The sequence below is a fragment of the Vanellus vanellus genome (genome assembly GCF_965231255.1).
Source record: "Vanellus vanellus genome assembly, chromosome: 2".
In the NCBI taxonomy this organism is placed as follows: Eukaryota; Metazoa; Chordata; class Aves; order Charadriiformes; family Charadriidae; genus Vanellus; species Vanellus vanellus.
This window is the reverse complement of record NC_138906.1, coordinates 124,275,772-124,292,564: the sequence shown is the minus strand read 5'-3', so window position 1 is coordinate 124,292,564 and position 16,793 is coordinate 124,275,772. Positions and strand designations below refer to the sequence as shown.

The 16,793-nt window shown below is 40.1% G+C and overlaps 1 protein-coding gene across 1 annotated transcript in view; it reads right to left on the bottom strand.

Moving 5' to 3' along the window:
• LOC309686516 (chloride channel protein C-like) overlaps positions 1–16,793 on the bottom strand; it is a gene marked incomplete at both ends in the record, with an annotated part of 84,620 nt that overhangs the window by 54,309 nt on the left and 13,518 nt on the right. The window contains 5 exons of the mRNA XM_082499224.1: positions 2,894–3,065; positions 4,666–4,837; positions 5,329–5,429; positions 9,291–9,388; positions 14,421–14,615. Coding sequence (XP_082355350.1) covers positions 2,894–3,065; positions 4,666–4,837; positions 5,329–5,429; positions 9,291–9,388; positions 14,421–14,615 — 738 coding nt within the window. The remainder of the gene's footprint in view (positions 1–2,893; positions 3,066–4,665; positions 4,838–5,328; positions 5,430–9,290; positions 9,389–14,420; positions 14,616–16,793) is intronic.

The following is a 16,793-nucleotide window of genomic DNA, read 5'->3' as shown; positions in this document are numbered from 1 at the left end:
ACACTCAGAGAAGGGGTTTTAGTCTGAACCTTTTCAGAATTAATTGCATTCCCCATATCCATCAGAAGAGACTTCTTGGAGAAATAAATTAGGCCAATAAACTGATATACTGCTTTAATTCTGTTAGAACAGAACTGGCAAGAAAGGGGAGAGAGTCAGGGCTATTTTCCATTGCGTGTAATAGAAAGAAAGACAACTTAGGGAACAAAGGATCCAAATCGGTGTCAATCAAGCATCTCTCAGGTTGCACAGAGGGGCATCACTAGTACTGGACAAGAACACTAATCCCAGGCTAGCCCAGTGCCACCTTTCCTCTTTAACCCTTGCAAGGCAGTGTTATTGAGAGGTAAAAAATACAAAAGGAACGATAAAAATACAGAATGACCCAGAGACAAAACACACTGTAGGAAGATGCTATTACTCTTGCCGTATCTAGAGCGCCCTGAGGCCAGCAAGCACAAGAACATGACTCTTAAAAAGACACGGGAGACAGAAGGCTGCAGGAAGGCAAGTCATAAGGCTGGTCCTTGTACTTGCCAAGGAAAATGTCCCCACATCTACTGTTTGCCGCAAAGAGCTGAGGATGAGGGTCAAATGTCAGTATGGGGGGTAGAAAGAGGCAGCCAAGAAAGAAGAGGTGGGCAGATGCCTGTGGGGTCTCCCATCAGAGGGTAAAAAAAAAAAAAAAAAAAAAAAAGCATCTTACAAACCTGTTCACTACAAGTCCCACATTCATAACTGTTTCCAAATGGAAGGCTGTGTGAAAAGCCAAAGCAAACATTCTCAATTCTTTTTGAACCCATCAGACAATATAGGAAAAATATGTGCATTTTATGGTTTGAGGGCACAACCTTTTAATTATGTTTTTGCATTGTCATGTCCAAGACCTTTTTTCTCCTCAAAAATTAATATTTCCTCAAGCAATGCAGCTATTTATCTTGGATGAACATGAATTGAAACACAATCTGCCTCTGCAGAGAGAGGCACAGAAGAGTTATAACATGACACCTAGGGGAATTCAGAACACATTGCAATGCAATCCTCATCATTTTTCTAGTGCCTTTTCAACTGAGTTTCCTACAGTTCTCTTAACAGTTTCCAGCTATTGTTTTGCATGTGCCATACATGCATGCTTATGGAGGCACTGGGGAAAAAAAAAAAAAAAAAAAAAAACAACCAAAAAAAACCAACAACAAACCACATGAACAAGTGCAGGTAATGGGGAAGGCAGGGAGAAACTGAGGCAAAGAAAATGTAGGTTTTTTCTCTCTACTGGAGCCGAACTGAAATGCAGTTCTGTCATCCAAGACCAGCAAGTGTTCTGGCACATAATCACCTCTCACTTCCCTGTGATGAAGCACAGCCTCATGAGCACAAAGCTAAGGAAGATGTCAATCAACTGCTTTTGCCACAAAGGACTTATCTCTGCAACACCACCATAAAGTAATGGTTTACAAATTATACTTCAATTAAGATGCATTGAGCCATTGCAAGAAAATTCAGGCCTACTTTGGAAAAGACATTACATTTAGTGGTAATTGGGGCTCTCAAAAAAAACTTACACCCAGTGTTCAGGCAGCAACTTTCCCCCTTCATGTCTTACAGACTTAGTACCTGGCCAACAAATCAGGCAGTAACTTCCAAAAGATGCATAACAGCAATAACAGAAGCAAAAATACCAAAGCATATTTGTACTTAATGGATAAGTAAGTGCTAAAGTATCAAGAGGACACTGAAGGAGGAGCATTTCCATAATCGATCTAATTATTACTTCACAATAGAAAAGTTTTTATGGACATACAACACCTTTCAAACTAAAACATCAAAAACATGCTTCCTACACAATTTGCACAACCTATCACTAAAATGAACCCAATTCGGAGCGAGTGCCGATAAACAGCTACTTTATCAAACACTGCGCAACAGCGTACTAGGAGGGAAAATCCTGGCTTGGTCACTCTGGGTGAATTCTGACGTCTGCAAAGATTTTAATGAGATCCTTTTGGGCAAAGCCAGCTGGGCAGCCAAGACTGGGTTTAGTCATGGGTGAAATTTCCACACACAGGAGCACTCATAGGGCTTGAACGTCCTGCCATGGAAGGATGAAAGCTTCCCCCTTATGACCTCAACATCACTTCTCTGTTGACTAAGCTGAATTTCAGCTGCGCCTTACAACTGGCAATCCCCAGGTGTTGCAACCAGGCAGAGCAAAGAATATCCTCTCTGATTATAAGACTATTATCTGCAAATTCTTTAGCTTTCAGAAGTTTGCCTGGAAAGTATTGTAGCGCAGACTCAAAGTGTTCTGTTGTAAAAGGATGGGGGCAGGAAACAGAAATATGAAACGTGTCCCAAGGGAATCTCACAATTTTGAAATCTGTAAGGCATAAATTTACCAGAGAGACCTGGGAGGCTTCCTGTTGCATCACTCACCTATACTACTGCAAATCCTTTGCTTACTCCATCCAGAAGGTCATATTGAGCCCTAACATAAAAAGATGCATTGCACAAGGCCCTCAGCCCCTCCCTGAAGTCAGTTCACAAGCCAAGCAATGTGATCTACCATTTTTTTGTAATCCAGAAGAAACAAAAGTAGTATATTCTGTTTTCTTGTTCGAAAACCACTGATGCCATTATTGTTTCTGTAACCCCAAAAATTTAAAAAATAAAAAAACAGATAGTCAGATTTCTCAGTCAAAGCGTTATCCCCAAACATGCACTTCACAAATAAAAGGTAAAAAAAAAATAAAAACTAAAGAAAATCACCAGGCCAATAATCTATTTCTCTGTGGTTCAATGTGCATGGAACACCACCTGTGGTTCATTTAGCTGCAGCAGCAAAAACTCAACTCAACCTTGGCCACACAAGTACTTGAACACTGAACATACTTACCATTATCACAGTGAGGGAGATGGTTAGTCTTGACACACCACTGAAAAAGGAGGCCGCCCCAATGGTAGCAAAGAGTCCTGGATCAATCCATGCTACATATTCATTAGTTGGAACACCAAAAATGGAAACAAGGATCAAACCAATTATCCTGCCGTACAAAGCTCCTGTGTACCTGTATGCAAGAAGAAAAAGAGCACTCCTCTTGCCAATGGCAGTGTTTTCTCAAAATCCTTCAATTATTCTGCTGATCCCAGATTAATTTCGTCAGCATTTATAGCAACTCCTTTCCCAAGAAAAGCTATAGCATCCTTCCTTAGCATGAGCATTTATTTAGTGCCAGTCACTAGTGCAAAACTACCAGATTTACCCTACTTTGAAGAAAAAGGACTATCGGCATGTCTTTTTTAATGTTCTTCAAAGCCAAATGAGAATGAACCTTGCAGGAATAGAGTCAAAAATACAGGTCGCAGACAGACACACTGGAATATTTCAGACAAAAAGCCCGCGTTTCTGGAGCTCCAGCCTTATATAATTTCTTAGAATTAAGTCTACCTGCGCCCCATAAACCTTGCAAGTAAACTATGACAGCCGTATAACAAATGGGTAAAATGGAGTAACAGGTATTAACGACCTGCCTGAACCTAATCAAAAATGTAGCTGTAAAAAGAACTCAGGAGTCCTCAAACCAACCATATGTGACACTGAAGAGCAAAACCAAAATTTAGCATAGCTGGGCATGTACTTATTGGCATGAAACACAAAATTTCATTCCATATGCAAGGAATAAGATATACAGATCCAAGTGTCAGCCAACAAACTGGATTTGTACAGACATTCACCTTCCAGAAATGGTGAATTAATATTATTTGTACAATAGCCATATATATGATACACATTATCTGATTTGGGGAGGATCATCTTGCACCATTACACAACTTTTTCCCATTTATTCATGCAGTTGATTCATTTGATTGATGGATGCCATTCTAGTAGTTCTAGAATGGTTATAAAAATCAGGTTATTGGGTCAGAAACACGGGAGCTGGCTGACAGACTTCACTATCAATATCTATTCCGCCAAGTATGCCACATTTCAGCAAACACCGCATATTAAAAATAGATTTAGACAACAGTTTGGGGAGGTAAGAGGTGAATACTCAGGGGTAGGGCAAAGGCAGAAAGTTGTACACACAACTATTTCTTTTTAGATTTTTTTTCGGTATTTGAATTGCATTATGCTGGATACCCACTCTCCAGCCACGATTCCTTGCTTGCTGAACATTAAACCTCTCAACATTACTGTAAGAACTTTGTTCTAGTCTACCACAGCTTTCTAAAAAGTACAACAAAAGACCTAACTGCAGTTTTCTCCAAAGTCTAGGGTGTTGATGTCCAAGATTAAGATCCAGGCTATTATGTGCATAAGAAACAGATGAAAAGTTTGGATCTGAACCCGTATTTCTACAGTTACAGAGATGGAGCCAGCAGCCGAGACTCTCTCTGGGTCCCCAAAGGACTCAAATGATCTATACTTGGAAAGTACACACTTTTGGCTATGGTCCTTCCACAGCTATTCTCACATGATTTTTCTTCATTCTTTTCCATAATTTTAGCATCTCTTTCCAAGCAAACCATCCTGTTCCACCTATATAACCTCTTCCAAGCAATTATAGCTTTGTTATTGCCAAGATTTCAGCTTACAATTCAGATTGTTGCTACTCAACACAAGCCTTTTGTATAGGAAGTTAGCAAACCAAGACAAGTGAAGCTTACAGCATAGGAATAACCAGACCGCTGGCAACAGCAGAACCTGCCGTCCAACAACTGAGGATGAAATAAAATGCCAAAGCAGTACAGAGGGATGTGTATCCAAACTCTTCGTGAGTCCCACGTTTGAAAAGATATGTGATCCCTTGCTTCCCATTTTCAACTAGAAGCGCAGCAGCTATAACACAGAGGAAGAGATGTGGAGAGATACAAAACATTAAAAAGTTCCTTTACAAAATACAGTTTGTAGTAGTTCTCATTTGCCTAAACCTGATAAAGAAATAGCAAAGTACATAGATCAGTGAACTGGAGTTTACATGACAGCTTCAGTATCTGTGGCACCTTCGGGAAAGCAAGGAACTCGTCCAGTCTGGTCTGTGTGATGTTAATCTTGATTTAAACAAGGAGAAAGTGCAGCCATTTAAGCCAAAGAAATGCAACCGTACTACTTCAGCAGTGCTCTTTCCCGATTCCTTTCAGAGGTTATAACTCAGGAACTTCCCAGCATATTTGGCTCAAGTACGGAATTTAGTTCTGATATATCCCTCAAAAGGGAGCGCTACATTACTTTGAAGAAAACCAACGTTATGAGTAAATATACTGGGGTATACACCTCAAGTTACATAAATTCAATTTGTTCCCAGGTATCAATCACTTAGCTCCCCTTACCTTGATTGAAGGTTTGATTAGAATATCTGACTCCATCTGGACCAATCCATGTGCTTGATGAACAGGTATATTCTGAAATGTCTCTCTTGAACTGATTTATGCTTAAATATTAAAAACAAACAAAAAAATGTATTAATGGATGAATATAACTTACCTTAGTGCCTGTACAGAATGTGGCTATTAGATATAAAATTTACACAAAAGGCCTACTTTACCTTACATCTCACAATTAAGTTGTTCTATTAACTAATAAATCTAGTTTATGAGATCAGTTTATTAATTATTCTACTAAACTAATAAATCTGGTTTATTAATGCTCATATTCCTCTGCATAAAACTTCTGCTGCTGAAACCCAAAGTTTCCAAACCCAGGAATCACATTACACTACCTAAAAACAGAAAACGGGGGGAAAAAAAAAAAAATCTGATTAAAATGCCCAGCCTGGCCTTCATCTCCTTGTCCACACATATCACTGTAACTCTACAAAACAGGATTAGCAGACCCAAAATTTATCACTCCTGACAAACACTTCAGTGGGTGAGCACAACATCCCAAGCTGACAGATGCATTTGCAGTTAGAAAGCTTTGCCCAGGAGAGCGCCATGGAGAGCGGGAAGGTCTTAGAGGTTCTCTCTCTTCCACAGCAGCACAGGCTATACCCAAACCACACCTAAGAGATGTTTGTCTGACACGTTCTTAAAGCTCTCCTTCGGTAAATACTGGCACCAGTTATTTCAACATCTTGCAGCTGAGACTGCCAGTTATCATGCTGACCATGACCAGCCTTTCTCGTACAGCACTACTATTCCTGGACGCTTTCATAATTTGTCATCTGGAGCAATTGCACTCTCCAAGCAGGTATGACTTCCTTCTTCCAGTCTGAAAAGCATCCAGCATGTTTTGGACATCACCACAAACTAAACAGTAACAATATGAACTCTGTTTCTGGAACAAAGAGCAGAAGATCTGTGGTTATTTGACCCACCTGATCCCCACTCAGAACTACAAGGAAACATAAAATGCAGCCAACATCTAGTGCAAGAAAATTTCTTCCAGACTCCAGATTGGCAACCAAAGCAACACAAGATACTTCCCAATCTTGTATTTGCTTTTTACATTAATCCAACCACTCAAACAAGAATATATTCCACATTCATAATGGTCAATAAAAGATAAAAAAATTATTTACTCCATTCTGCTTTAGAAATCACATAATTTTGTAACCTACTTATAGCAACGCCTCAAGTTCTATACAAATGCCTTTACTAGCAGTAAAGGAGTGCACACAAAAAATCAGCACATCTGTGAGGCAATTTGAAGCCTGCAGCAATGCCAAAATAACAGAGAGAGAAACAACAGAAGAAAGGGGTTTTTTCACAATTAAACTACATGGTTGAGCAAGAAGAACAAAGCACAGAGAATGGAGATGTAGGACTTGTTTACACACAGGATTTTGTAGCACTAAGTCTTTCCATTTGAAGTCAGTATATTTAGTAGAGAGAGGTTTCTCCCTGGTGCCAAGAGGAGGACTGCACTGCCACACTGTGCTGCAGGAACACATGTGCTGTACCGAGACCTGCTCACGGAAGAAGCCCATCGCTTCTTTACCTCCTTCTCCCTGCCTCCCCACGACATCCTATTACTCTTTCTCCTAGGAATATCAAGGCCTGCTGGAAGTTGGAGTAGTTCATCCTGGAGAAGAGAAGGCTCCGGAAAGATCTTATTGTGACCTTCCAGTACCTAAAGGGGGCCTACAGGAGAGCTGGGGAGGGACTTTTTACTAGGGCATGTAGTCATAGGACGAGGGGGAATGGCTTTAAACTGGAAGAGGGCAGGTTCAGATTAAACATTAGGAAGAAGTTTTTCACTATGAGGGTGGTAAGGCACTGGAACAGGTTGCCCAGGAAAGTTGTGGAGGCCCCATCCCTGGAGGTGTTCACGGCCAGGCTGGATGGGGCTTTGAGCAACCTGGTCTAGTGGGAGGTGTCCCTGCCCATGGCAGAGGGGTTGGAACTAGATGATCTTAAGGTCCCTTCCAACCTAAACTATTCTATGAAGTGCTACAAAATGCTACTGAAATCAGTGTTCCAGTAAAACTTATGAGGGTAAGCTATGCTAGAAGGAAGCACTGTCATACTGGCACAGTCACATACAGCCCCATCTGGAGCTGCAGCTCTTGGACTGTCATGGTTTAAAAGAAAAAAAAAAAAAAACCAAAAAAAAAAACACCCAAACACGCATACACTTCACTGAGTTGGATCAGTAAAAAAGACAAAATTAAGGATCTTACAAATTTTTTTGTTATATAATTCTTATCAGCTATCTTAAATTAGCAAGGGTGTCTATTACTAACCTGTTGGATCTCCAAAGGTTAATGATATTTACCTGCCTCTGGAGCACTAAGAATCTCAGATTATGCTGAGATGACCCAAATCTAAATGATCCCAACTAAATCTCACTACTGCAATCATGATTCCCTTTTTAAATTTCTAAGACCAGGAGAACAGTGAACAAGTTTCTTTTCCATGTTTAGTCTTGTACCTTATTACAAGCTTACTAAAGACATCATCACTACCTTCAGCAAATGCACAGCCTTGCAAAATCCAGGACAATTTGGTGCTTAATTCTCTTCAGATCTATCCATTTTCAACAGGATGTACTCTTTATAACTTGTAGCCACACCAAATGAAAAATTGGCACTAAGACCATTTAGCCTCTAGGTTGGATCAGCCTGACTGTTTTTGATTCAGAGACAGACAAAAAAAAGCCATGAAATTATCATGGTTTCAGATGTTTTTCCTTTAGAGCAAAAATAGTTTTGTTTTGAAAAATAATATTTTGCAAGCATTTAGTCCTTAAAATAAAAAAATTATGTTGGGGTGAGGAAGAAGGCTTTTCCTGTAGCGATCCAAATAGCCGTAGTCACCAAGCCCTGGTAGGAAGTGACGAAGTTTGCTTTTATAAAGAATATGTAAATACATATTATAGCAAACAATACTGAACCAGGTATTGCAAGTCAAATGACAGTCTAGAATTGGTGGCAAGAATGGGAAAGCATGTCTTCTTTCTATGTACTTAAATAAGCTCTTCAGAGTCCAGTCACCAATGGCAAGTTATTCAGTATTTACGGTTCGTTTTATGCAATATATATGATGCTGCACTTGGAAGGAGGAATTCATAAATTTTAGATTTAGTTGGTAGTGACAGTGAAATCAAGTTGTCATTTAACCTTAATCTGAGCAATTCTTTTTCTGTCTCCTCTGGATTCCTCATAGGTATTTCTCCAGAAAGATACTTGGACTGCAAAACCTGTATCAGATCTCTTCAACTGTATCACCCATAAACCCCCTTAGCCATTCAGCCACGTATTCCCTGCCACAATATCTGTCATTTTAAATCTCCAGATTACAGTTTGTGCTGTAGAGGCATGCGCCTCTGATGTGTTACCTCTTGGTGTTCTTATATAGAGGACTAATCAAATCACATCCTTCAGCCAATAGGAGCTAACTGAAGCTGAGAATAACAAAGGTTTTTCATCAGTTTCCAATTCCAGCTTTCCAGTTAAAGCACAGCCTGTCTCCTACAGGCTTACATATCTGTCTATAAGGCCTTTACATCTTTTAAAGCAAAATTAGGATTCTAAATTGAAAAAGCATTTGCGTGATACAAGCCATGTTTCAGGCTTTTCATTTTTTAATTCCCTTTTGTTTCTTCTTTTTTTTTTTTTTTCTTTAATTTGACATGATGGCAAATGCTTCTTACTGGAAAAGTTTAAGTGTGAGTAAATTTCAGTGATTAAAAGATTAAGTGTGATTCTTGTCTCTACATGAACTCATTTTAAACATTCAGCTCTGATGCCCCTTTGAATTTTTCCATCCCAAATCCTTGTAACAACTAACTGGGAGAAACGGTTAATAATTGTATTTACATAGATATGCTCCTGGTGACTCTCCCCACTTACGTTTCTGAGTGGTTTCTCAGCTGGTAGCTTTTCACACTCATGACTGGAGTGCAAGGAAAGAAATATGGTAAATATACTGTAACGGTCGTCGTACATACCTGGAGGCATTAAAATAAGTAAATGGACTATCGTGAGATGTAGAAACAGACAAAAACAGAAAGAAAAGTGTATAAAATCTCTAGTGCCAGCAGCTACTACAAGGAAATTGCCCTTTTGTCTTGCCCATGTATGGCAGAAGATGAGCATTTGCTCATAAACAATAAGTAAAGCCCAGATTCATCCCACCTAACTTCAGGTAACTGGCCTCCAATTCTGTTGCCACCAGAGACCACCGCTACCTCCAGAAAGAATTGCAGCATGCGGGATGCTCGACGCATGCCCACCCTCCCCACCATGTGCCGTGGCAGTCAGTGGAGACGCGGCCGGCCAGAGCTCCTTGCAGGCTGCTGGCCTGAGACTGCAACGCATGCACCACAAGGACTCAGATCTGTGTGTCTTCTGTTAAGGTCCTATTTTTTTCAGTTGGTACTTAAAATTATGCTGTGTGGCAAAACCAATCCACTGCTTCAATTTAAATTACTTCTTGATTCATGCAAATTTGATGTCCCTGGTCAGTACAAACAGCTAAAAAACTTGTTTCTAACTTGCAAACTTAGTGCTTCCCTTCCCTTTTAAAGAGGATGTTATTAAAGGACTAACATTCACGTAAGCAACAGAAAGAAGTTCCTAGACATTCTAGCAATACGGGACAGCTATAATGCCATTAAATTACATACTATACAGTAGAGACACAGACATTGCAATCCAAATGGACGAAGATACTTTATCCGGTCCTTCTGCTAGTTTTCCGTACACCCATTTTAAAGCAAACATGAATGAAACCAAAAATGTTTAAAATAGAGCACAGCAGCAGATGTTATCAGTGGCTGCTTTGCATCCACCAAAAGCAAAGGAAGTTTTTACCCGAGATGACTGTATTTCAGTTATGCCTATTTTTCAATATAACGTAGTTATATTTCATTCAAAACTAATGTTAAGGGTTTTTATCTTAGTTGAGATCAATTCACATTTCTAAATAAAGATACACCCCCAAAAAAACCCAAAAAGATTTAAAAAATATTTCAGTAGACATCTGGAGAGAAATTACTGGAACACATAGCCATAATAACAACATCTTTTCCAAGCACAAGGTTTCATGCACTCTGTGGATTGTTATAAACCAGCTCAGGTAGCACATCTAGAGAAACCCTCAAGCTGAGATTCAGCTGTGTACAGTTTTGACCATTTGACAGACAATCGTATCTGAGGCCTTTGTTTCCCTGTATCTCAAAGATTATAAGCTTATGGGCAGAGCACGTCTATGAGAGATAGATGAAACAGGGAGTAGCTCAGTCTTCACAAAACTTAGGTCAGGTTTTGTTTCTGAAAACTTAACTTTGGGACAGTTCAAACCCAGGTCAAGTTTTTGCCAAAGCCCCGAAGTCCAAAGCAAGCTGGAAGGACAGCTAGCCTGGAGCCAGTGGCAACATATTTAAAGCAGTAGCCTATCTTCACAGCTAGGTAGAAAAAAATAATAATCCTTTCAAGTAACCTTTGAAAGCTTTGACAGTTTAATATATAAGTGTATATGCATACATCCTTAAATTATGCACCCTGCCCATGGAAACACTGAGCTTTTAGACCAGAAGCATTAGTCAACATGATTAAAAAAAAATAGAAAAAGAAAAGATAGCTCTGCCAGATTCTTGGCAAAACATTATCTACATTGTGATTTCCTCACAGAGAGAAAGGTGATGAATTGAGGAGAAGCAAATGCAGGCCAAGGGGCAGAAGGGCACTTAGGAAGACGGCTTCACCTAATCTATGGGCTGAAGATTAGATACTCAATTCCAGTCAAAGGAATGGTACTCCGGGTTATGTTGTGGGTGTGGAAGATACCATGATGGGTTCTTTCCAAGTTTAAATGTAGACTGGCTTATACAAGATTATTTTTGGTTAAAGTCACTGTGACATAGTTTCTTTTAGTTGCCTGATTAGGTGAGTTTATATATGTATATATTTTATTGTAAAAAAAAAAAAAAATTGTATGGTTCTCTCTCACATCAAACAGTTTCTTTCCTGCCATTTTTTTGCCAAGTTATAATAAAATAAGGACTGTGACCTGAGCAGGATCTCCTAGAGCTAATAAAAAGGAAAAACAGTCTGAATAAGAGTTCATGCTTCAAAGTTAATGTAAAAAAGCAGTATTTAAAAAAAAAAAAGTAAAAAAAAATAAAAAGATGACAAAAATATATAAACAGAAAAGCTCTTGAAAGCACAACAGCCCTACAAAACACATGCTGTTCTCCCAGTTTCAGGTATGATCTGGCAAGGTGCTAACTGCTCCATGAACTATTGGAGTCAATAAGGCACCACTCCTAAACAACGTAAAATAACTCTTTGGAGGTATTTTCTTTACATCTGACAGTAAATCTTTGCTAGCTGATCTTAAGTTTAATCCTACAGTATGTGTTAACATACTGGGTCTTGCTGGCTTACATTGTGGCTTGTTTGGTTTTTTTTTTTTTTCTCCTGAAAAGCAATAAGGATCTGTGGGGTTTGTATGTGTTTCAGTAACTTATGCAAGGTTTTTGTAATGTAAAGCCAAACCTTTCCCAGTAGTACGGGAAGCAGTTGTCAAACACCAAACTTCGGCTCCAAATTGTTAGATAATAATTGTTACAAACCTGACCTCTTACAAACAGGGTTTCCTTTGGAAACCCTGGAGTCTACCCAGGACTAATGGGAGTCACATATGGGACTCTACGCCTCATTCTGCTGGTTTGAATACTGGATTTTTGTTCGGATGTCTCATCGCAGTGTTCAACAGCAAAGTCCCGAATACCGTTGCAAGATCTGGGAGCAAATTTGTAGCACAACGCAAGAAGACTGAGAAGTGGCGAGACTCTCCCTGAGAGCTGAGAGAAGCCGTGGTCCCCACCTACCTTACCCACGCCTTCAAACGTGGAAGCAAAAACCTTCCAGGGAGCTTCCTCAAGGTGTCTCCCCTCAGCGAGATGCTGAACGGGCACGGCTGCAAACCCGCGAAAAGCCGACATCCTGCCGCTAAGAGGAGCTAAAATCCAGTTGTCATTGATGGCGTGGCCCTGCTCCGGCACAGCCCGCTCACCGGCATCCCTCCTCCTCCTCCTCTTCCTCTGACCGGAGGGCAGATTTCACCTCTGATGTGCCAACAAAGAAGCCAACAAGCAGGATGCTGCTCCGAGCAACGAGAGGGACTAGGCAGAGGAGGAGGACCTGGACTGCCATAGCATGTGCAGCTTTCAAGGACTAAATTAAATGCCCACTTTCTGACCCTAGGGGGAGGAAAAATAATGCAACCTATGGGGAAATATGCGCATCTAAACATGAGGAGGGACTTCTTTACTTTGAGGGTGGGAAAGCACTGGAACAGGCTGCCCAGAGAGGTTGTGGAGTCACCCACTCTGGAGACATTCAAAACCCGCCTGGATACTGTCCTGTGCAACCTGCTGTAGATGACCCTGTTCTGGCAGAAGGGTTGCACTAGATCTCCAGAGGTCCCTTCCAACCCTGACCATTCTGTGATCTCTGTACCAATCTGTGGAGAGCTTGCAGAGAGTTGACCATGTGCCTCAACCTATGGTTATTCACATTTTTTAGCTCCAAAAGTTTCCCTTTTCATATTTAAAATACTTTTTCCTCCCAGTATCATCCAGCTTGCTGATACGAGCCAAGGTGGTTGCTCTTCTCTGAAGCTTCTGTCCTTTTGTTGGCTCTGAGTGGAGGCTGCTGAAGGCATGTTTGGACGGACAGGAGGAGAGCATCTATATGGCCAACCCATTGGTCTAAATTTGAGCAACCTTCTCTCCAGGAGCAAGGGAAGAGAAACTATACAATAGTATATGTAAAAAATATATATAACATACATAAAACATACTGGCAAGTCTGCCTAAGAGAGGGCAGGAAAAAGGGGGCTTTGGTGTGCACAGATTCCCTTAAAGAAAGGTCATCTCAACACTTAAGAAGGTCAGGAAACTCCCCAGACAGGCTTCCTCAAAAATGGTGGAAAAAAAAGAAAAATTATGTCAAGTAGGTATTCACTAGTGAAACTTGCAGAGAAACCCAAATGTGCACAATTTACTAAAAGTGCAGTAGAAAAGCTCTGAAGGTTTTCTTCCTCCACATTTAACAAGATACTTAAGTTATAAACAAAGCATAAAATTTAAAATTATGAAAATGTTCAAAATATGGGGAACTTTTGTCTATACACTTTTCATTCCAATGGCATGACCCTACCCAAAGCCATACAATGCCAAAGGGAAACTCCAAAGCCTAGAGGTAAAATGGCCTCATCACGCCGTATCAGGACATCTGAGGCTCCAGGCTGACCTCCACCAGTAACAACTGGGGAAAACTGACTCCAGATACATAGTTAGCTCCAGAAAGTTTTCTGTACCTATCCATAACTTGTTATTAGGGGGGTTTACATCTATTCTTCATGCATCTATTCTTCTCACAACAGGCAGAGATCTCCTTTGCTGTCTTGAGGCAAAAATACATATGGTTATGGTAACAGTCTCTTAATTGTTCTTTCCAACCTAACAGCTGAAAAAATGCCCAGGTGCAGAGGTGCGGAGGAGGATGTCCACCTGGTTCTGCTACATGAGCAAACTGTGTGGGGTGATGAGAGGATTGATCACTAGCAAGGAAAAAAGGAGAAAATGGATGAAGTCTACTTGTGACAGCCCTCCACATGACTGCAAATAAATGCAAAAGCACACCAACAAAACTGCTTCATGTTGCTAAATTGCTACAGTATCACCAGAGTAGAGCAGCAGTGGGAGAGCAAATCTACAGGTAAAATACTTCAAGCATTAAAAAGCAAAGCAAAACAAAACAAACAAACCAAAACAAGTCTTCTCCATTCTTATATACCCACCAACACCAAATACCTATATGTACTTTGGAAAATCCATGTTTGTTGTACTCTCTTGCATATTATGAAGTACCAGCAGGTGAGATCCATTTTTCCATCCAACCAATTTATGACCTGCCCCCATCAGTCACTGTAAATATTATACAATCAAGAGAACCATATTTTTTACTTACAAGGATGAGCACAGTTTCCAACAGTTTGCTTGTTTTTCTAAGGGATAATTTTGGAATTGAATTAAAGAACTGCATACGTAATTTATTAATCTTTATATTTAGGGAAACAAAGAGAGCTCCCAGAAGACCTCCAAGCATTCCAAGAAAGATGGTGGGAATGAAGGCCAAGACGTTCATGTCCAGCAAGTTCTTAACCTGAGTCAAAGAAAGGAGGAAAAACAAAAATGTTCTAAGCATCCTGTCAGTGACATGAAATATTGCACCATCTCTTATAAAACCTGATACCACAAAGTAATTTCCATACAGAAAAAAAAAAAAAAAAAATCTCTCCTTGCGGTTTAGGGAGCTCAGCTAATTAATTTAAAGCCGATCACATGAGAGATGGTGTACTCGTCTTGCACACCTCACAGGAGTGGAGCCAGCAGGTACACAGTGGTGTTGGCACACATAGCAGAAACGTCTATGATGCACTGCAGTTACCACAAGCACTCAGCACTTCAGGTTACATCCAAATAACATGACATATTGGCCTTAATGAACACTTCAAAATAGTCTACTGAACCACTGTGTCTATATCTACATCATAATTTGGGAAAGTTCATTATTAAGTGCATCCATGCGCACTGAGATCATTTACAAGTAAAACAGTGAAAACTGATGCTGATCTGGAACAACTCACAGAACAACAAATCACAAACGCAGAATATAACCTGGCAGCTGGAATACTAATTGAATTTTCTGCTTGATTCCTCAACAGGCAGCAAGGGTGAGAGCAATATCACATTTTAACTTTATCTTCCAGCCAACAAAAAGGGGTCAACACATCGGTGGCAATCTATTAAAAGCTGTGAGGATATTATTTCCTTAGCCCAGGCTTAGAGTTACACAGCTTTTTGTCAATATTAGGATCTGAACAGATTAAGAAATCATGAAACGCTCAAAAAGCAAAGTGGCAAGAAGCAGTAAGGGCACATGTCAAAGGCTGCCTGCAAAAGCAACCTTAAACTGCTATAATCTTGGGGGTAGCAGATAGGAGAAACTCTCAGTCTTCCTTAAATTGCTTGAGCAAGTGCACAAGCCCTCTTACTGTTCCAAATATCTTGCATTACGTTCTACTTAATTCCAATCCTGCATTAAAACTAAAAATGGGCATACTTGGTTTTATTGTTTTCCCTCCCTGCCTCCATTTTTCCTAAGGGAAAGATATACCGAGATGTTTGTTTTAAATTAATATATGCACTTTATACCCCACGTGTGTGGCAATAAAGGTAAAGTCAAGCGAGCGCTCCACACGCTGGGAATGAAAGGTGGCACAGTGTAATGTTTGTTTTTGTTGTAGTATCAACCACAGGCTTTGGCCAGTCATCAAGAAAATTCTGTTACCTACACAGCAAGTTTCACCTTTACAAATAATCCAATGGTCCACGTAAAAACAAAGTGAAGCTTCCTGAAAATCTCATGCTCTGGAGTACAATAAATTCCCCTTGTAACACTATGCTAGGTGGAATGAAACTAAAGAAAATAAATAGTTTTCTTGAGAAACATAACCCACAAGCTTTCAACTCAGAGTTTATCCACTGTAAACTGTGTTGGTTAATGCCACAAAACATGAAAGGAGCAAAATTTCCCTTGAGCCCCATGTTCAGTGAAATGAAAATGTTTCTGGTTATCTGTACCACATTGAGAGCCAAAAACTATTGAACCCTGCCAGAAGTCATGTTGATAATAATTTTAGGTAGCTTTTCCCTCTACTGACCCTAAGAGAAGACAGAAGTAAACAGAATCCACCATTCTTTTCAGAAAACATCCTGAAAGGAGTGTTAAAAGAGCGATGCTTATTGTAAAATAGCAACTGAAGTGAATCCACTCTCCCCTGTGTGTGCAGCTGTTCATTACACAATCCTTCGGCATCACCAATTAATCTGGCTTCAGAAGGGCTGACCTATTCCCTGTCCATGTAGTCTTACATTTCTGCCACAAATTTTTACCTTCTCAGTTGTGTTACTGCAACTGTTTGGGGGGCTGCACTAGGAGTTGGTCCACAAAAAGGATTTGGGTTGAAAAACCCATGTCTCCTCTGTTTGCCCCAGCTAAATTTGTGGTAAAGCAAATATACCCCAAATACTTTTGCATAGTATATGCAAAATCATTATATCAGGAAGGATGCACAGAAAAAAGTGTGGCAAATTCTCCCAACCAAAGTATGCCTACACGTGGAAAACACCATAATCTCTGGTTTCTGCATTGCTAGAGAGGTACAAGAGCCAGAAGAAATTCAGAGATCAATGAAAGTGATCAGGGAATTACCTTAGGAAAAATTTACCTAGCAGCAAAAAAGTGAACTGGGATTCAGAAGACCAGGGTTTTATTTCT